This window comes from Mesitornis unicolor, unplaced genomic scaffold (assembly GCF_000695765.1).
Source record: "Mesitornis unicolor isolate BGI_N332 unplaced genomic scaffold, ASM69576v1 scaffold8672, whole genome shotgun sequence".
Lineage (NCBI taxonomy): Eukaryota > Metazoa > Chordata > Aves > Mesitornithiformes > Mesitornithidae > Mesitornis > Mesitornis unicolor.
In genome coordinates, this window is record NW_010169811.1 from 73,275 (window position 1) to 93,643 (window position 20,369).

Below are 20,369 nucleotides of genomic sequence, written 5' to 3' on the forward strand. Positions count from 1 at the left end.
GAGATTCGTTGGCTAGATTTTGTATCTGTGTAGATTAGTGGATCGTTGTTTCATAGTCTTGTAACTTACATGAATTTGTAGTATGTTCTAGCTCTAAATAGAATCTCTTGATGCTTTCCCATGGAAAGTATTTTTGTTTTTTTTCTTTATGGAGATGAGGTAATTTTTAAAAGACTTTTTGTGCTCCTAGGAGGAAAAGGATTATTAGATCTTCAGCCTCACTGGGTATCTGCTCTAGCTTGGCCAGAAGAAGGGCCAGCTGCAGCATGGACAGGAGATGCTGCAGAATTATTGTTAATTGGTCGTATGGATGGATCTCTTGGTCTTATTGAAGTTGTAGATATTTCAACCATGCACCGGCTTGAACTGGAACACTGCAACAGAAAGGACGGTAGGTGATTGTATCAGTATTTCAGTAGAAATTAAGATTATGATCACTCCCTTTTTTTTTTATTAAGCAAGTATATACTCTTGGGGTTTTTTAAATTACTGTTCATGGGATATGACTTCTGGTACCATTCCTGCAAGCATCATTCACTTGTGTTCATGAGAGGAGAAAACTCTGTGGGATCTCCATCTGCACCCCAATTCCCCTACAGCAGAGAGAAACTGTAGCAACCTAGTCAAATCCTGACGTTCCTTCCCATTGTATGAAGCAGTATAGGTTCTGTGCTCTGTCTGCTCTGTATACAGGCAGCGTGTAGTTGGTGTCATTTGAACAACTGAATGACTGCCATTTTTCCTTTATCGTTTCAGTCCCAGAAGAAGCACATCTTTGGCAGCATTGTGTGGTTTTGTGTGTTGCTTTTTCAGGAAATTTGCAGGTTTTTTTGGCAGAATCAAGTGAGGCAATATCTCCACGTTAAGAAAGGCTCAAGTTGTTTTCAGGTGCTTTTCTTAGAAGCATCCCTATCTCAGATACATGTGTAGGATCCAGTCTACTTTTTTTCTTTTCCCTAGTGTAGTTTGTTTCACCATGTCAGGAATATCCATTCAGTTATTTCAATAAAAAGAAGAAAAATGAAAAAACTATTACAAAATAGTCTCAACAGCTGTCATTACAGTGACACTTGGCTTTCCTTACCATAGAAATTCAAGACAATTTTCAGACCAAAAGTATGTTAAGTAACCTTGGGGAGGGGGAAGTTGTTGTGCACTTCATATTTTAGACAGTGGCACTGCAAAAACCTCTTTGGCAGGAGTGAAGTTCAATTTGGTCTAATTAAATTTTGTGTTGTCTGTTTACGTAGTGTCTGTCACGTGCCTTGCCTGGTTCAGTGAAGACAGACCGTTTGCAGTTGGCTATTCAGATGGAAAATTGCTAATAGGAACAAAGGAACCACTTGAAAAAGGAGGAATTGTTCTAGTTGATGCACATAAGGTAGAGTTAGTCTTATACTGGTATATAGCTCTTGTAGGTTAAGATCTGTTTAAACTTTCTTCTGTATTTGAAAGCTGTTTATAAAGTCAAGTGCAGATTATTTCTTGATACACATATTGAACACAATGTATTTTAAAGGTACAATCAACCAAAATTTTTTTAAAGAAGGATTAATAAATTTTATAACCTTTATTGCTTTAGAGGTTGTGAACTATATCTACGTACTGTGACAGAAGTGTATTAAGAGCACAGCTATGCATGTCTGGATTTAAAGGACTGTAGTTCTTTTCAGTTGTAAAAGTGCTCATCATAAATTCTATTTTTGGTCACGTCACATGTTTTTGTAAAGCTTAAGTTCCTGTGCAAAGCAAAAGATGTTTTTCTAAATATGCAGGCACACAGGTTTAGAACCTTCCCTTGGCTACCATGTTACAGTAAGTTACTAATAGTCCATTAATTATTTGTTAGGCCAAGAGGAGAATTCCTCAAGTGTAGGTGTAGTAAAAGCATCTCGGGTGCTTTCATGAACTGGTCTTTGTATTTGAAGCACGGTAGTCACAGAAATGAGCATGCTGTGACAATAAAACTGTGCTTCCCTCTTCCAACAGTTAGACTCAAAACTGCATGTGGCCCATTGCCTAATATATTTATGAACCGTGTACCATTAAGGTAATTCGTACTTCAATTTCATAATATCAAAAAAGAGGGGAAAATTGTCTACTACTTTGGGGAAGAAAAAAGATCAAGAAAGGTGTGCAATAAAAAGAGAACTTTTTTCCTGTGCTTTCCCTTTAGTTTCTCTCGGGAACATAAGATTTTATTTTAAATTGGTAGTTCTGAAAAGTGTTGTTATGATTTCATAATTGGAACTCACTGTTTCTGTAACCATTTATTTAAAAATAAAATGTTAATAATAATTAAACATTACATTAACTATAGGAGTTAAATTTGCTTTCTTCTTACTGTGTTACTTCATACCAAGGTTTAATTTTTCAAATCCAACAGGATATGATTGTTAGTATGAAGTGGGATCCAACTGGTAAGATTCTCCTGACATGTGCCAAAGAAGAAACAGTGAAACTCTGGGGCTATGTGGGAGGATGTTGGCGACGTCTGCATTCATTGTCCCATCCAGCTCTTGTGAATGGCGTTGCCTGGTGTGCTCTTCCAGGGAAGGGACCCAAGTTGCAGCTTTTACTAGCTACGTATGTATTATTTTATTGTTTCTACAGCTCTTCTGCAGGTCTTTCCTATCAGTCTTTAGTGTCCAGAGCAAAGAAAAGTTTAGTCTGTTTTGTAAATAACACTCGTTCCGTTGCCATGAGATCCATGAGGCTTCAGAAGTCAAATGGCTCTGGTCATGTTACCAACTGTTTTCTCTATGCCATGAGATCCGTGTTTGGTGGTCCTACTTGAAGCTTTTTTGCTTCATCCAAATAATTTTTCTGAGAATACACTGTTAATAAAAATTGAAAAGCTACAGGTGGGGAGGAATAGGAAAGAATGCATTTGTCCTTTGGGAACGTGCCTTTCCACTTCAGATTACTTGATACAATATAGTTTTATAGGAAGGTGCTGAAGAATACTATACTGTAAGTTAATATCAGACCATGGATACTTTGTTCATTAATACCTTTACTTTTCCTGATTTTCCTGACTTCCTTTAGAGGGTGCCACAATGGCTTGGTGTGTGTCTGGACTGTTCCCCAGGACATAGTGATCACATTGCAGTCCAGCTCAACTTGCTCAGAAGGATGGTGGGACCAAGAAACAAGTGCCAAGGTAAAAGCAGTGAACTTGGTGTTTAAGAAATTCCCTTTTCTTGTTCCTAAACTGTGGGAGAAGAAGAATGAGTGGGTTACTCAAATCTCCTGCATTTCTTGAGAGCAGACATTTGCTAACAAAAGTTTATATTGCATTTCTGTATGTGTAGACATTTTCAGAACAGGAAATGAGAAATCACAGGTTTAAGTGAATTTTATTTGGCTAAAGATTATATTTTGATCTGTTTTAATGTTTTTAAAGTTGATAAATTTATGTTAAAATTCAATGAGTTTCATTTTTTTCTAAATAAAATTAAGTCAAGATTAATTAAACCTACATAAATTGTGATGTCGTCTGTAATGTTGATGGCATTTTTAAGGGGAAAAAAGATGGTAGTTATAAAATATTTAATATTTATATAAAGTTCATACAGATACCTATATATGAGTATTTGTATAAACTTATTTATAGAAGTTTTATAAGTGTAAAATATTACAAAATAAAAAAATACTGTCATAGTTCTGGTCTTCTTTTATTGTCTTATGGAACTTACCCCATCTCTCCAGATGGCCAGTATTTATTGCAGAATATGGAAGCTGTTGTGCTATTCCATTTTCTGTGAGTAGTTCATTGTTCTGTAACTATGAAATAATTTGCAGGATGGATACAGAAAAGCAGTAGAAGTCAAGTGTGTATTTCAACTGAGAGGACACATTACTCCTGTTCGGACTGTTGCATTCAGTCCTGATGGACTGGCATTAGTATCTGGTGGACTGGGTGGCCTCATGAATATTTGGTCTTTACGGGTAAGTTCATCTATGATGTGATGTGATGCTTTTTTTCATATGAGTATCTAAATTTCCAAGGCATCAAACTAGCTTGCTTTTTTTTTTTCCCCAGTATGTTAGAAACATTAGAGAAGGCATGGTATGAAATAATGGTGTAATACTATAAATAATAAAATATAAATCAAAACTGTACTTAACATTGAGGTATTTTATGCTTTATAGTTCTACTGTTGATTCATTCTGTAGGCTTCATCATGTTAGTTAGGCTTTGCAGAACCGGCCACTCTCTCTCTGTAGTTGGGAACGTGTTCTACTTTGAGAATCGAATAATGTGGATTATTAAACACTTCTAAATCCTTAGTTGTGTTACTTCCTTAATATTATAAAAGTGCTAGATTTTTTTTTTACTTTTAGTATAAGCATTTCAGTTTTAAAACAGTTACTGAACAGCTTGGGAGAACATCATCCCTTAGGAATGGGATTGTGTGCATTTGAACAGAAAAATAGCTGTGTGTACACACTGACTCAAACCACTTCTTTCCTCAGGATGGCTCCGTGTTACAGAGTGTTGTGATAGGTTCTGGAGCTATTCAGACTGCAGTGTGGATACCTGAAGTTGGAGTAGCTGCTTGCTCTAACAGATCAAAGGTGACACTATGTGTTAAAAGTCCTGTTCTTTCAGATTTCTTGCTAAAAGAAAATGCTATTTATCCATCTTTATTTATTTTTCTTCTACTTTTTTAGAAATGTGCAGATAGAAATAACTAACTCTTATATTTTCAAGACGCATTGTTTTGGCTTTCAAATACCACCTGAACCTAGAAAGACTGAGGTTTTTTAACAGAATTCCATGTTTAATTTGGTGGGGCAGAATGGAATCCTTCAGAGCCAGTGCTTATAAAGGATACTGCACATTGTTTCCATCAGCTTGTGTGTTTAATGGCAACAGCCGTAAATGGACAGCGAAAAAAAGCAGAAGACAGATTTATTTATTTTTTTCCTTTAGGCAACTTGATGAAATGTTTCATTTCCCTCAGCAAATAAGATACTTTGGTGATCTAACTTAATCTTTAAGCAGCCTCAACCTCAGTAATTTTTAAGAAGCAGTAGAATTTACTTCAGTGTTTACTGTGTCAGGACCTGCTGGCATCTGAACACAAGTTTCACTAACAGTTGATTATACCCAAAGATGGTATTTTTTTTGTGAATGAAGATAAACATGGCACAAGTTATGAGTCCTGTTAGTTATGCTACATGTGGGTCTAAGAATTTTGGGATTCTTTGAGTGTCTTTTCTGAATTCAGACCAAATATTGAAGGTCATATTGCAAGGCAGATCCTAAACTAAGGTGGCACCTAAACTAAGGTTAGAGCATTCACTGAAGTGAACTCTGGTTATTACCATGTTTGCATTCTTCTTTGGAGTAATAGTCATCATGTGGCCATGGGAATGTAAGGAAATGGAAAATGGTGATGGCTACTCCATAGCATTTGACAGCAGATTATTCATCAGCAGAGGCAAAAATGCTCAAGCTTGTGTGTTTTCTGGCCTCTGTGGAAAGTAAGATGATTGGTGATAAATAAATAGAGCTGAATAATCTTGCTTTATCAGTTTTTAATTTCTAATATCTTGTGACTGCTGTTGAACAGGATGTGTTGGTAGTGAACTGTACATCAGAGTGGATATCTTCCAATCACGTCCTTGCAACATGTAGGACTGCACTGAAACAGCAAGGAGTTTTAGGATTAAATATGGCTCCTTGCATGCGAGCTTTCTTGGAACGTTTGCCAATAATGCTTCAGGAACAATATGCTTACGAAAAGGTAAGAAGAGTTAATGTGAACATTTAAAATACGTGTCTGGCATAAGGTCACTGTTTGAATCTCAGCTAGTTTCAGTCTTTTGCCACAGAGAACCCAGATGACTTTCCTACACCCTATTTGGAAATGTTTTTCAGTATTCTCAAAGCTAGTAGTCTCCTAATTTGAGAATATTTAAAATATTTAAAAACTTCAATTAAGCATTGAGGGAAGTATTTTTTTATAGGCCTAGTTTTGAAGACTCCTGTTTCTGAAGTGATTAATATATATTTCCAACTTTGCATGTTCCGTTTCTCCCACTCCCCTCACCTTTAGCCCCACGTTGTTTGTGGAGACCAGCTTGTTCACAGTCCTTACATGCAGTGCTTGGCGTCGCTCGCTGTGGGCCTTCACCTAGATCAGCTCTTGTGCAATCCCCTGGTACCACCTCATCACCAAAACTGCCTCCCTGATCCTGCAGCCTGGAATCCAACTGAATGGGCCTGGCTGGAGTGTTTCTCTACTACCATAAAAGCTGCAGAAGCCCTGGCCAAGGGAGCACAATTCCCAGAATCCTTTACCGTTCCGGACCTGGAGCCTGTTCCAGAGGATGAGCTTACTCTCCTAATGGTAAAATGTGCTAGACTGTCTCAACAGCAAAGCGTGTTGTTATTGAGCATATAGTATGATGCAGTTAACAACTCTGAACTGTAAAGATTTGTATTCACTAACATAAGCACCAGCAATAAGTCTAAGTTTATTTTTTAATTTACTAGGTAGAATGTACTGTAAAGATTCCCCTCTGGGTGTGTAATGAGCCCAAGTTGGTTGCATATTAAAAACCAAAACAGCCCAAAACTGTGACAGTAATTTTCATATGTGATGGAAGCAAGAAATGTAGAGCTTTACAGTGCTACTTTGACAGAGTAACACTTTGACACGTTTCGACATTTGATTTTCTTTTTTTGATTTGGAATGCAAGTAATGGATAACAGTGTCATTGCTAGACAGGTGTAGTAAGGAAACAAACTTGGCCTATGGATGAAAAGAAAGTATTTGAGTCTGCACACCTTCATTCTTATATCCTGTTTAGAGTAATTTGAACATCAATATTGTTCTTAGAAAGCAATCTATGTATGACATAACAGATAAGGTGGATCTCTTGAACTGAATGTGGTAACTGTGGCTTTTGTTTTGTAGGATAACAGTAAATGGATCAATGGTATGGATGAACAGATAATGTCTTGGGCAACGTCAAGGCCAGAGGTCAGTAAAATTGATGGTTTGGGATTTTTCTATTAATTTTTAAAAAATTCTTTTTTAAACTTCATAAGCTATATAAAGTACTATTTTTCTGAAGCATTTTTTTCTTGCTATTCCATAGGATTGGCACTTGGGAGGCAAATGTGACGTGTATCTGTGGGGAGCAGGAAGACATGGACAGTTAGCAGAAGCTGGTAGAAATGTCATGATACCAGTAGCAGCACCTTCGTTTTCTCAGGCTCAGCAGGTGATGACTTATGAGTCATGATTTAGTGATTTATGATGTGTTGTTTGTACAGCCTGTCAAAAGCTCTCTCTAAATGTCTTTTCAATTTGTTGTTTGCATTGACTGTAAAATACCCCTAAAACATGTTTTCACTAACAAGGAAGTCTTTAATTATTTGGCAAATTCAAACCAAGCAGCCACTGAAATCTGATAAAACAGAATTTTTTTATGTGAGCGTGTACGGCTTTAACAGAATACGTGTGGCAGTGTTGTTTTCTGAAATAGCATTGACATTCAGGATGGAAATGTCAAAACTAAATCTCGGGTAGGAGGATATTGTGATTTCTGGAAGAAGGTTTGTCAAAATTAGTAGCAAGTTTCAATTAAGTAATTTTTATTATGTTGTGACTGGGTAACAAAACCCCATTAAATATGGGGTGAGTGAAGTCTTACATTACTAGGGTTGTAAAATACAGAGGTATTTGCAGTGTGAGTCTATTGTCTTGATAAAGTTAAAGAAAAAAATTAAAGCAAGTTGTACATCATTATGCAGGTATTACAACATTGCTGCATCTAACACAAAATCATTACAACTTCTTTGTGTCTTTCTAAACCAGGTTGTTTGTGGACAGAATTGTACTTTTGTCATTCAAGCTAATGGCACGGTTTTGGCTTGTGGAGAAGGGAGCTATGGGCGGCTGGGACAAGGCAATTCTGATGATCTTCATGTGTTAACAGTCATTTCAGCACTGCAAGGTACAATCGTTGAGTTTGAAATGAGTCAATTAGGGCACAAAGAAGCATTTTGGTGGTTAATATAGTAACTTGTATTGATGCTGGTTTTGCTGATTTAGACATTAGAACATTGTAGCCTTTAGTTAAAAATTGAACCAAAAAACTGGATGATAATTTCACTTTAATATTTAAGTAGTAGTTTGGTAAAATTTCTTAATTTTAAGAAGGCTTCATGGAAAAGTGTTTGCTCAAGATAAGACCATTTCATTTCAAAACTAATAGCAGACCAGAAGCATAGGTTGCACATGAAGGTTTTGTTCAAAATACAAATAAATAAATTGCTGTAATGACAAAACTGTTATTGTGGTTGGTCCCTTTACCCAGTCTTAACTGGCTACTACTAGGCACACTTGGATAAATCTATACAGAGAGTTGTTTGTAATTTATTCTAAGCTTTTTCTCCTTTTTCATTAACAGGCTTTGTTGTAACACAACTGGTGACCTCTTGTGGATCCGACGGACATTCCATGGCTTTAACAGAAAGTGGGGAAGTCTTTAGCTGGGGAGATGGAGATTATGGCAAGCTGGGACATGGGAACAGTGACAGACAGCGCAGGCCCAGACAAATAGAGGCTCTGCAAGGAGAAGAAGTGGTGCAGGTTCCAAAATGCTTTTTGTCTCTTACAAACTGCAGACATGGTAACATAGTGCTAGGACCAGTGCAGAACCATTGTCAGTCTGGACAGTTTGAGTTCGTAGACTGAATGAAAACAGATGACTTTTTACTTTGCTGAGCATTATGAACCAAGTTGATAATTTGCAGTTGAAGAACGTTAGTGTCACAGAGCTCCTTGGCTATACGTGACGTTAAGTGACAGTTGTTACTGGAGAAGACTAAAAATCAGAGCATGGAAGAGAGGGATGATCAAAAGATTGTCAAAACACAGACATGGTTTAGAAGTTTACCTTGGTCCTCATCAGGTGACTTTGGCCTACAAAACTAATCACTGATATCTCCTCCTGAGTACTAAGTGTGCACTATAGCAGTGCACAAAAATCTATTTGGCTTCAACTAGAGGTTTCCTTATAAAAATATAAAATATTTGTACCACTAAAGCAATCTCCTTGCAAAAAAAAAGTAGTTGATAAAAATAAAGAAATAAAGAAAACATCTGAAAGCCTTTCTTCACGCAAATATCCATCTGTCCTCATCCTCAACGTTACCGTTGAGAAAGATAAGGGAGCGGTTGTTGGAGGAATCATTAATACTAAAATATCTGTACTTTAGCTCTTTATAAGGTGAATGTAGTTTACAGGAGGAAAAGATACTACGTATTTACATGTAATAGGTAAAATAATTTCCCCCCAAAATTTAAAATGTATGTATAAACTTGTCTGTTTTACTTCCAGATGTCATGTGGCTTCAAACACTCAGCTGTGGTGACAGCAGATGGCAAACTTTTTACATTTGGAAATGGTGATTATGGTCGATTAGGACTTGGAAATACTTCAAATAAGAAACTTCCAGAAAGAGTGACGGCGCTGGAAGGTTACCAGATTGGACAGGCATGGTTTATCTAAAACTAGCAATGTATCTTTGCTTAAAGCTGATGTTTTTGACATATTCAGGTGTTCTGGTATTTTTTTAACCTTGTCTTTATTTTGGTTTTGAGGGCAGATTTTGACTGTGCATAATTTTTTAAATAATTACTTTCCTGACTCTCTTGATCCTCTTTCGGCAAAACTGCCTATGTTTGTTAACTTTTCAACATTTCAAGAGTTAGGCACTTTTAAGCATGAGTTCATGAGCTATTTGATACTCTTTAAACAATGAGTGTATACAGCATAATACTGTCCTTTAGTTCTAGGAGCTGAGAGGAAGCAAATGGCTAAAAAATACTACTGTGATCCTGAATGTCTTCGAAACACTAATAAGCAATGAAAGTTTTAATAGCTTTAAAAAGATACCTACTTCTTTAAGCCATGGTTTTTCTTTCCTTAAGTGCAGTTGAGGTGTTTGAGTTAGTAGTAAGTTAGCAAAGCCTGTGGTAACACCATGTTTCTCTCGACAGGTGGCCTGTGGCCTCAATCATACTGTAGCTGTGTCCACAGACGGCTCGATGGTTTGGGCCTTTGGCGATGGAGATTATGGCAAACTTGGCTTGGGCAATTCCACTGCGAAATCCTCACCGCAGGTTAGAACTCATGGAGAAATTATTCTTTGTGTAAATGTTCAGTGTTGTTAAATGTGCTGCACAGAGCTCAGAGTGTAGTTTTCAGAAGTTAAATGACTAATTCCATCTACCATAGTGTTCTAATAAAATCTAGCATATATAATTCAGATGATGTGTTATGCTGAGCCTGATACTTCAAAGGCTTTCACATAAATAATAGAAGGCTCATCTCAGTGGCAGTACAAGTAGTGAAAATCATAGGATTGGCTTAAAGGCTTAAAGAAGAGAGCTTTCTTATTTTAGAATTTAGGGGGAAGGTTGTTACTCTGCTACTCCACTACTCTCTTACTTTCTCCGGTGTCACTCCCTGCTCACTCCCAGTAAAAAAAAAAGAAAAAGAAAAAAAAAAAGATATTTCAAATTGTTGTACATGTAATGAGGTGTGGGATCCATTAAAGAAAGAGAGAAAACTGTTTCAGGTTTGTGTGTTAATTTACAAGCATTACTTAGAGTAATCCTACAATGTATGCATTGCTCAGTGAGAATTAAAAATTTCCTTTTGGAAGCAGGATTTCAGATTAATAGCTCTTTTTCCTGTCACTTATCCCTTAGAAAGTGGACATTCTTTGTGGAATTGGAATAAAAAAAGTTGCCTGTGGAACCCAGTTTTCAGTCGCGCTGACAAAAGATGGTCACGTCTATACTTTTGGACAAGGTGAGACAGTCTGGTATTTGGACCTTTCCATCTATACGCTTGTGTGTATTGCAAGTGAAAAAGAAAGAATATTAAGACGTATTTACAAGACTGACCTAATGCTATTTTTTAGATTTGTGCTGACCTAAGCTGAGCTCTGGAACTTCACCAACGCCATTTTAACGTAGGCCTGAAATGCAGATTTGTAGCTCTATCTAGGTTGATCTCAGGATAGCCTCTAAGTTTACTAATTTACTTTTTGAAGAGTATTTTCCTAAAACTTCATTCAGTTTCACCTGTCCAAAGACATTGGGTTACTTAAAAGTTTATTTTGTCTAATAAAGGATGTGCCTACACAAGTTGGAAATTCTCCTGTCTAGATTTTTAAACAAGCGTATTGAACTAAATATGTGGAAACTTCTCAAGTCAGTTGATTCATGGGTATTATAAAACCGTGCACTTAGACCTTGAAGTCTTGTTTTAATAGAATTTGATCTTGTTTCAGACTTCAGGTGAAAATAACAACTTTAGTAATATTAATGAGCACTGTAGGCAGCACTGCTTTGTAGGAAATGTACCCTGGATTTCTCCCTAACCAACTGCACTTGTGTCCCAGATCTAAGAGTATGTAGAATTGGTTTTTGTCCCTCCCTGATTTATGCCTGCAGGTAAAATGAACTTTTTAGTGTTCTTTACATATACAGACGTGTGCTTGCAATTTTAGATCGCCTGATAGGTTTGCCAGAAGGTCGAGCTCGAAATCACAACAGGCCCCAACAAGTTCCAGTACTGGCAGGAATCTTCATTGAGGACATAGCTGTAGGAGCAGAGCATACACTCGCTTTATCATCTACAGGGGATGTGTATGCTTGGGGTAGCAACTCTGAAGGGCAGGTACGTATGCTTCCCTGTTTATTTCTGACCTTTATAAGTCTATAATGTGGTTGGAATAGCCTCGTTTTGTTGGGAAAAAATAACCCTTTCATTTTTGTTCTCCTCCTTCCCTCCCTCAGCCATAATATTATTTTAGGCATTTCCATTATTTTCTTTTTTATTTTCTATACTTTTACATGCTAGTAGTTTGGGAAAGCACTGAAAACATTCTACCCAAATTATTCTAATCAAAGATTTTTAAAATATTACAGATTTTTTTACCTAATTGTTTAGCTGTCATCAATTTTTTTCAACACAATATAATTTATGGTTGGTGTTAATCAGATTTGTGAAGTCTTTAGATGCTTTTCCTAAAGAAAATATAAATTAACTTCTTGTGAAGCATCATTAAAGTCAGAAAAAAATTAGTAAATAATAAATTTTCTTTTAAGTTTACCTCTGCCCTTAGAAGTCCATTCTCCCTCACCCCATGTATAGTAACTCAAATTGTTGAAAAGACTTCAGCTTCTTGACAGTTTTGCATGCTGCAAGTGTAAGAAAGAGCCCCTTGACATATTAGCTGTTGGTGTTTCAGGAAGTGCAGGCAACGTTCATCCTGGTATGTCAGGATTGAGTTTTGAAGAAGAGTTGTTAAGCAAGTTTAGAATAATTTGTGAGAGGAGCCTCTTTGGGTTTTGGGGTTTTTTTATAGGTTGCTTACTTGATGTTTATGGAAGAGAAAAAATTGTTAGGGTCAAAAATTTAGAGAAACTTCATTCTGAAAACCTGTTTTATATGATTTTCCTTCCAGTGCAAACAATTTGTTTTATATGAAGGGGTAAAAAAAGTACTCTTGACAATATGAAATGTTCACTTTTAGAATATGAAAGTAGAATATGATATGAAACTATCAGTAAAAATTCGGAATGGCTTCAGTAAACTTTCTCTTTACACAAATTGCCTTTTCATAAACTGCTGTGAGAATTTACATGCCAGAACAAAAGTGGTATTTAAGTGGCACAGAGGAGATGTAATGAGCTGTGTCTGTGCATGAGACGGACTGTGCAGCATAAATGATTTGGCAGCAGAGATTAGTTCCTCAGTCTGCGAAAAAGCTTGCAAAAAATCTCTAGCTGTTTTAAGGTCTCTCTGACACCTTGATCTGCTACTCCCATTGAATACAGATGCAATATTATATTAAAAATAAAAGGTAAATGCTAGCATAATAAAAGAAATGTATGGTAAGTATTTTTTATCCCAGTATACACTGTAGATGAATACTGCTCTGAATTTTTACTTTAGTTTTAGAAATGTTGTTGCAGTTGTTGATTCTTTGTTCCATTTACATCTGTTACAAATTGCCAGCTTGGACTGGGCCACACCAACCACGTCAGAGAACCAACCCTGGTTACAGTCCTGCAAGGAAAGAACGTTCGTCAGATTTCAGCGGGGCGTTGCCACAGCGCGGCCTGGACAGCTCCACCCGTTCCACCACGAGCTCCAGGTAAAGAGCTGAGGTTGCACGGTCATTCGATTTTGTCTTTGTGCTTCCTGGGGGATGAGTGCAACCAGAATTCCTGAACACTTGGGACAAAATTTGTTTTCTTTTATACCCATGCAGGTTTTCAAATTATCTTAGTCTCTTAATTTTGCTGCTGTTGTGGTTTCACTCCAGTAGGCAGCTAAGCACCACATAAGCTACTGCAAAGAAAATCAACTCCATCCCAGCCAAAATCTATGTGCAGCTACCCTTTATGAAATCATGCTTTTTTCTTCTATGGTAGGTGTTTCGGTGCCTTTACAGCTTGGTTTGCCTGATGCCATTCCACCACAGTATGGGGCACTGAAAGAAGTGAGCATTCATACAGTAAGAGCAAGGCTCAGACTGCTGTATCACTTTTCTGACCTCATGTACTCTTCGTGGAGATTACTTAACCTCAGTCCCAATAACCAGGTAAAATACCATTTATTAAAACAAAAACAAGAACCCAACTTAGCTTTGTTGTGTTAATGCTGTTTCCCTAGAGTTTCTGACCACATCAAGGTGAATCTTGGTAATAGGTTCCATGGGTTTTTTCGTAATAAATAAAAAACTATATAAATCTGGATTAAAGCAAACTTTGTCAAATTATTGTTGCGTATTTTTGCTTATGCTAACAATGCCGTGTCAATGTTTGTTTCCAAAAGCTTACTTAACCCCAACACTAAAATGGAAAAGTGCTAACCTGTCTGTTTCCTAAAACATTGATGTGCTGGTGATTTAGTGTGAAGGTTTTTATTCTGTAAAGAATGGAATTAATATCCTTTATTAATAGGTTTATTCTCTACTGCTTTATTGCAGAACAGTACATCTCATTACAATGCTGGGACATGGGGAATAGTTCAAGGACAGCTAAGGCCCTTGCTAGCACCGCGAGTATACACACTGCCCATGGTACGCTCTATAGGAAAAACAATGGTTCAGGGGAAAAACTATGGGCCACAGATTACTGTGAAAAGGATATCAACCAGGTCAGTATTGTTTTCACAGGCATTGTGTCAGACCTCAGACAGTTACTGATATTCATGCATTTTCCGTAACTTTTGGCATGCCGAGATCTCTCTGTACAACTTTGTTAGTCAAGTGTCTTCAGTAGCTTTTTTGTGCTTACGAGTTACATTGTAGGTTTGTTTTTTTTTCTTTTGAAAGAGGTCGGAAATGCAAGCCCATTTTTGTTCAGATAGCAAGACAGGTGGTAAAGCTGAATGCATCAGACCTTCGCCTGCCTTCCCGTGCCTGGAAAGTGAAACTGGTTGGAGAAGGAGCTGATGATGCAGGTGGCGTGTTTGATGACACTATTACAGAAATGTGTCAGGTATGAAGTCTATTGTAGTTCAAAATGCCTGGGTATAGGTTTTGTTCTCTCTGATGTCTTTGAGTATTTTTCAAATTTCCTTTTTGTAGCATAGGAAATACTTGTTCTTCAGTCCTGAACTGCAACACTAGAGCTGCCTACTTAGGGATGTCTCTGAGGATAAGGAAATCTTCCTAGATTGTGGCAAGAAGGTGCCACGAGGCTGCACTATAACTGGTGTTATGGTAGGCCCCTTAGGATTCCAAGATGGCCCCTACGTGTTACTGGAGCGTTTTGCAGCCCCCATTCTGTCCAGCCAATTCCTTTTGTAAGAGAAATGGTACAGTATTCTGTGATTACAGTACATGCCATGCACGCAATACAGAAACGCCTCAGGCAGGTGTTTCTCACATACCTGAAGATACGTGTCAGTTCTCAGATTCAGTGCTGGAAAGGAGATCAGTAGCAGGAAGTGTGGGGTTTTTGCCTGTCTGTAACCAGGATATTGTTGCTACTGTCACCACAGCTCTCCTTTTATGTTCCCCTGGAAACTGAAGGTTTCAAACTACCAGGACTATGATAAAGCTGGTCAATGCTAATGTGTTCTGCTTATAGTTTTAAAGATATGTCGCAGCCCTGTGACATAACTATGATTGTAGCCAGGAGAAGGATTCAAGACAATGCTGGCTGGAGAAGTTTTTGTTTGTTCTTTAATCTTCCAGGAGCCTCAAAACCCCAAGTAAGATTAGTGAGGATAATTAGCATATCTGCTTAGTCTGGGACAGGGCAACAGCTATGGATACTGCTGGAGCTGGCATTGCACTTAGAGTTAGGATACAGGATGGAAGAACTCCATTTAGTAATGGAATTTCTGAAGCCTGTAAGACTGTAGAGTAGTGTTGATTCAGGTGAGGACTTGAGGCATAATTTTGGGGTTCTTTCCTAGATAATTTACCTTGAGTATGAGGTGTGATGAGGGTTCAGAGCAGAACTCGTTGACAAATTTGCTTCATTTTTGCTTCTTGACAAAGCTCCACCACCTTCATGGCTTCTGATTACTTCTGAAGTAGGTAACAGGAATATATCAAAGAGCAGTCATAGTCAAAGAACCATTGTAGTCTGACATAAGGGAAGGTCTTGAAATAAACATGTTTTTATTACTAAAAAGCATCCCTACTGTGTTTACTTTCTCATAAATGTTCTACATTAATTTGTAAGAAGTAATCATCACTATAATGGAATGTGCTGTCCTGTAGTGCTTTAGTGTCACAGTATTTCTGTAATAGGTTTGTTATACCGGTGTTTAAGGTGGCTTTTCTGTTATTGATTTTTAAGGAACTGGAGACTGGAATCGTAGACCTGCTTATTCCTTCCCCAAATGCTACAGCTGAAGTAGGCTACAATAGGGATAGGTAAGCTGTCCAGGATTTACTTGTATTGCAGATGTTAGTGGGTGAAAATTAAAACCTCCTATTAATGGCTTTATACCAAATGATGAGACTTCATGGTTGTCTCTAGTATATTTTTGCCTTCAGGTTCTGATCTTACTTTATTGTGGAGGAGAGGGCATGGTTTTAACATGAGCTTGCTGGATAGCTGATGGCAGAATTCAGCGTGACGTTAAGAATGCCAGCCTTTGTGGTCAGGATTTGTTCTGCCGATCTTGGCCTCCGTTATTTTACAATAATCTTCTCATTGGACACCTCTTGCTCATATGTGTGTGACAGTTACTATGCTGTGCTTTGACATGTTTTCGTCTTTTAATTCTAATGAAGTAGCATGGAAATGACACAAGAGTATTTTCACCAATTCTTGGTTCTTTCAGGTTTCTCTTTAACCCTTCAGCATGTTTAGATGAACATCTGATGCAGTTTAAGTTCTTGGGCATTCTCATGGGTGTAGCTATACGTACAAAAAAGCCATTAGATCTTCATTTGGCTCCAATGGTCTGGAAGCAACTTTGTTGTATCCCACTCATTTTGGAGGATTTGGAGGAGGTAGATCTGCTCTATGTGCAGACCCTCAACAGCATTCTTCACATTGAAGACAGTGGGATTACTGAAGAAAATTTCCATGAGGTAAGATATGAAAGTTGGAGCTTTTAGGTTTATTCAGAAAGCCGTTACTTTATCCCATTGACCTTAACTTCACTATTTAGATAATTCAATGTCTCTTGTTATTGGGATAGCAAGCCCTTTATATGCATTTGGAATAGTTTGTGATTCCTTATTGTAGTTCTTGGTGACTGATAGTAAAATATTAAGCTTGGATCGCTAGAGTGACTTACGCTGAGTTTACTTTTCCTGTTTTGCATAACAGATGATTCCTTTAGATTCTTTTGTTGGCCAAAGTGCTGATGGTAAAATGGTTCCCATAATCCCTGGAGGGAACAGTATCCCGCTCACCTTTTCAAACAGGAAAGAATACGTGGAGAGGGCAATTGAGTACAGACTGCATGAAATGGACCGTCAGGTAAGAATCTCATTGTGACCCTAACCCGATTGTTAATGCAAATGAAGTTTTTGATTTATGCAAGCTTCCATTACAAATTATTAGGAAATAAGGAAAGCTTGGCTTTCTGTGTCTCCTCTGGGTCCCTGTGGCTTCCGCCCACCCCGAACTGTTTTGGTGGCTTGTTTTAAATTAGTCCTGTTTTTCTTAGTAATTGCTCAGTTGACGGAAGAGCATTAGAAATCAGAACTTGTCTTTCTTTAGAGTAGTCCCACTGCAACTGTCAGCCCCATCTGAGAAAATTACCTGCAGTTGTGCCTGCTGTGTGCTGTAATTGGACATTATAGCAGCATCGAGACTAGCGAAAGTATTATTGACAGACACCTGTTTAACTTAAAACTATTTCTCTTCTGCTTTAGCATAGAAATTACACATCTGTCATTACATGTTTTGAGAAGTGTTAATTACCTATTTGCACATACTTTTGTACTTGGTCCTTTGTCCAGTGAAGCTTGTGAAAGTATGGTAATTACATGCTGGGAAAGTTATTTTCCTTTTTTTTCATCAAGATACCAATCACGTGCAGGATGTTATCTGCATTAGAAAAGTAAGCTTCTCATCAGAGGTACCAAATGTTAACTCTCCTAGAACAAGTACACACTTTGTACTAATGGGACTTTGTTCCACCTCAGTCTTGGTTTAGCCTTCATCATCTATGGTGCTAACTTGTACTTTTTCACTTTTTTAACACCCCAGGATTTTAAAGACAGGATACAGCCCTTTCAGGGGACGCACATGTGGGAAGTTGTACTTTGCAGATGTTCTGTAATTCTCTCCCTTTATCGCACTTCAAATGTCTCTTCTTTTTTGGGCAATAGGTGGCTGCTGTAAGAGAAGGAATGTCCTGGATTGTCCCAGTTCCTTTGTTGTCTCTTCTGACTGCTAAGCAGTTGGAGCAAATGGTCTGTGGAATGCCAGAAATATCAGTAGAAGTTCTGAAGAAAGTTGTGCGATACAGAGAAGTTGATGAGCAGCATCAGCTGGTACAGTGGTTCTGGCATACCCTTGAAGAATTTTCAAATGAGGAGAGAGTCCTGTTCATGAGGTTTGTGTCAGGAAGATCTCGACTGCCAGCCAACACAGCTGACATCTCTCAGCGATTCCAAATAATGAAGGTTGATAGGGTAAGATGGTTTTGGTTTGTTGGTTGTTGGTTTTTTTTTATTCCTGCCTTAGTATAGTCTGTCCTTTAGCTATAGGAGACAGGTTTCCATAAGTATAAATTTACAGAGAAAGTATGGGATAGGATAGGCTCTGAGCTATTAAACACAAACACTTTGCGTAGAACAACATGCAGTGCATGAATTGCACTAATTCCTTTGGTGCGTTTCTTAGTTATATGATTGGAGGTCAGGACAAGTTCTTGCACAAGAAACAAACCTTGTGGTTTGCAATATCCACAGTCATTTTCTGTTTCAAATGCAATTTTTCATTTGATAATTTTCACTCTTTAAGTTTTCAATCTGTATAAGTGGCAACATGCGACCACTAGTGAGCTCTTAATGTCTTAAAAGCACTGTAATGAGTTTACAGTCTATTACTTTACATGCAGAATGCATTCATTTGGCATTACGTTCGAAGTTTGTGCAGTGAAAGCACACCCTGTGAACTACATGAATCAAAAACTTGGCAAAATCTACGATAACAGGGGTTTGACTTTGGTTAGTTGTCTCAAGTTGCCTTATGTTAAGGCACGTGATGGTGTGTGATTTGAATGTTCCTTGGTGTCTTCCAGTGGGCTGCTAAATAGTAGTGCAATCAACTTTTCAAACGGTTGAATTTCAGTAGTGGGTTGAACTATTTACAGAGCAGGCGATACAGCAGTAGTTTGCTTGCACATACCTAAGGATGAAACCTGGGATGTGATGTGATGTGATGTGATGTGAAGAAAGGCTGTTATTCAGCCACGTAGGGAATTTTGAGATAGAATGTGAAAATGCTGTTTGATAGAGGCAAGGAAGGGAGGGAAGTGACGTGTGCATATGTTGTTGCATTTTTTTGCTTCGTTCACAGCTTAACAGTGTCCCACCTTTTATCCGTTTCCACAGCCTTACGACAGCTTGCCTACCTCACAGACTTGTTTCTTTCAACTGAGGCTCCCACCTTACTCCAGTCAACTAATCATGGCAGAGCGTTTGCGCTATGCAATCAATAATTGCAGGTCTATAGATATGGACAATTACATGCTCTCACGGAATGTGGACAATGCAGAGGGCTCAGACACAGATTATTAACATTCTGTGAACAAAATCATCTTCCTTTTACTACAGATAGTGCCCTAAGTCCAGTTCATCGTTGACATAATTTTACAGTATCCATAGGTGTTTTAGGAGCATAAACCCAGATGTTAATAGACAGTGGCCACGTTTTAGTTACTCTAAATGTAACAAAAAATTAGATGTTTTTATTTTTTTGTGATTGTAAAAAAAGGAAAAAAGGAAAAAGAAAACAAAAAAGTATGATCAGTAAGCTTTTTTTCTCCTTTTTGGTCACTTTTGATAAGTTTGCATGGAGACATTTTGGTGCATTTTCGTTGGGAATAGTACATTTGTAAGCCCTCTCAGTGAACATGAAGAGTTGTACATTGTGTATAATTGTTCATTAGCAAGGACAGTTTTACATGAATATTCACATATTTATTTTGTTTTAATTTGAATTGCTTGTGTAGGGTTCCTTATGCAGAGAAAAATAAAGCAGATTCAAGAAATGGTTGCTCGTATGCATTTGTGAACTGTGATTGGTTTACTCTTCATACTTCTATATTTTTGTCTCAGGAAATTATAGTATTACAGTGTTTAGACAGGATGTGACATTCGAAGCATCGTAAAATGTTTCTCTCCAGTGAATCTGATGTGTAGTACTGTGCTCTTCATTCTCAATGTCTTTGAGGTATTGATTTTTTCAGGTATGCCGCTATTTATTCCTCATACTTCAATACAAGTTCATGTTGTACTTGGTTCCTTCTTGATTTTCATTTAAGCATTATTTCTTCTCCAAAGTAGTAGTTGTTTATAATAACAACGTTCTGCTACCTTGACTCAGAAAACCTTAACTCTTTAGTAAAAAGAAAAAAAGCCTTTTTAATATACAGAATGATGTAGTTGATTCCTGATCCGAGTACAAAAAAATTAAAATGACAATGACGGCAGTATTCGAGGCTGTGGATTTTATATACATTCTTCATTTATGCCTTTGATCTTAGTGTATTTCACGTGCTTGGTCTCATTTTGTTGCAGCTGTAACTGTATTATGATCAGCAGGGTGTAGCTTGTGCTGTAATGTTCATATTTGTTAGGACAGTAATGGACTGTTCAAAGAAATTCTTGT

General features: G+C 37.6%; 1 protein-coding gene across 1 annotated transcript in view; it reads left to right on the forward strand.

The window, feature by feature from the left end:
• HERC1 (HECT and RLD domain containing E3 ubiquitin protein ligase family member 1) overlaps nucleotides 1-19,987 on the forward strand; it is a 77,827-nt gene extending 57,840 nt beyond the window's left edge. The window contains exons 53-77 of the mRNA XM_010179479.1: nucleotides 191-391; nucleotides 1,251-1,381; nucleotides 2,387-2,586; nucleotides 3,049-3,163; nucleotides 3,805-3,951; nucleotides 4,480-4,581; nucleotides 5,583-5,756; nucleotides 6,069-6,362; nucleotides 6,933-6,998; nucleotides 7,117-7,242; nucleotides 7,839-7,977; nucleotides 8,434-8,615; nucleotides 9,367-9,522; nucleotides 10,029-10,151; nucleotides 10,743-10,845; nucleotides 11,549-11,718; nucleotides 13,063-13,201; nucleotides 13,482-13,651; nucleotides 14,039-14,208; nucleotides 14,387-14,552; nucleotides 15,867-15,943; nucleotides 16,357-16,609; nucleotides 16,851-17,003; nucleotides 17,861-18,166; nucleotides 19,091-19,987. Of these exons, the coding sequence (XP_010177781.1) occupies nucleotides 191-391; nucleotides 1,251-1,381; nucleotides 2,387-2,586; nucleotides 3,049-3,163; nucleotides 3,805-3,951; nucleotides 4,480-4,581; nucleotides 5,583-5,756; nucleotides 6,069-6,362; nucleotides 6,933-6,998; nucleotides 7,117-7,242; nucleotides 7,839-7,977; nucleotides 8,434-8,615; nucleotides 9,367-9,522; nucleotides 10,029-10,151; nucleotides 10,743-10,845; nucleotides 11,549-11,718; nucleotides 13,063-13,201; nucleotides 13,482-13,651; nucleotides 14,039-14,208; nucleotides 14,387-14,552; nucleotides 15,867-15,943; nucleotides 16,357-16,609; nucleotides 16,851-17,003; nucleotides 17,861-18,166; nucleotides 19,091-19,276 (4,049 nt within the window). The 3' untranslated portion in view covers nucleotides 19,277-19,987. The remainder of the gene's footprint in view (nucleotides 1-190; nucleotides 392-1,250; nucleotides 1,382-2,386; nucleotides 2,587-3,048; nucleotides 3,164-3,804; nucleotides 3,952-4,479; nucleotides 4,582-5,582; nucleotides 5,757-6,068; nucleotides 6,363-6,932; nucleotides 6,999-7,116; nucleotides 7,243-7,838; nucleotides 7,978-8,433; nucleotides 8,616-9,366; nucleotides 9,523-10,028; nucleotides 10,152-10,742; nucleotides 10,846-11,548; nucleotides 11,719-13,062; nucleotides 13,202-13,481; nucleotides 13,652-14,038; nucleotides 14,209-14,386; nucleotides 14,553-15,866; nucleotides 15,944-16,356; nucleotides 16,610-16,850; nucleotides 17,004-17,860; nucleotides 18,167-19,090) is intronic.
• The last annotated feature ends 382 nt before the right edge of the window (nucleotides 19,988-20,369 follow it).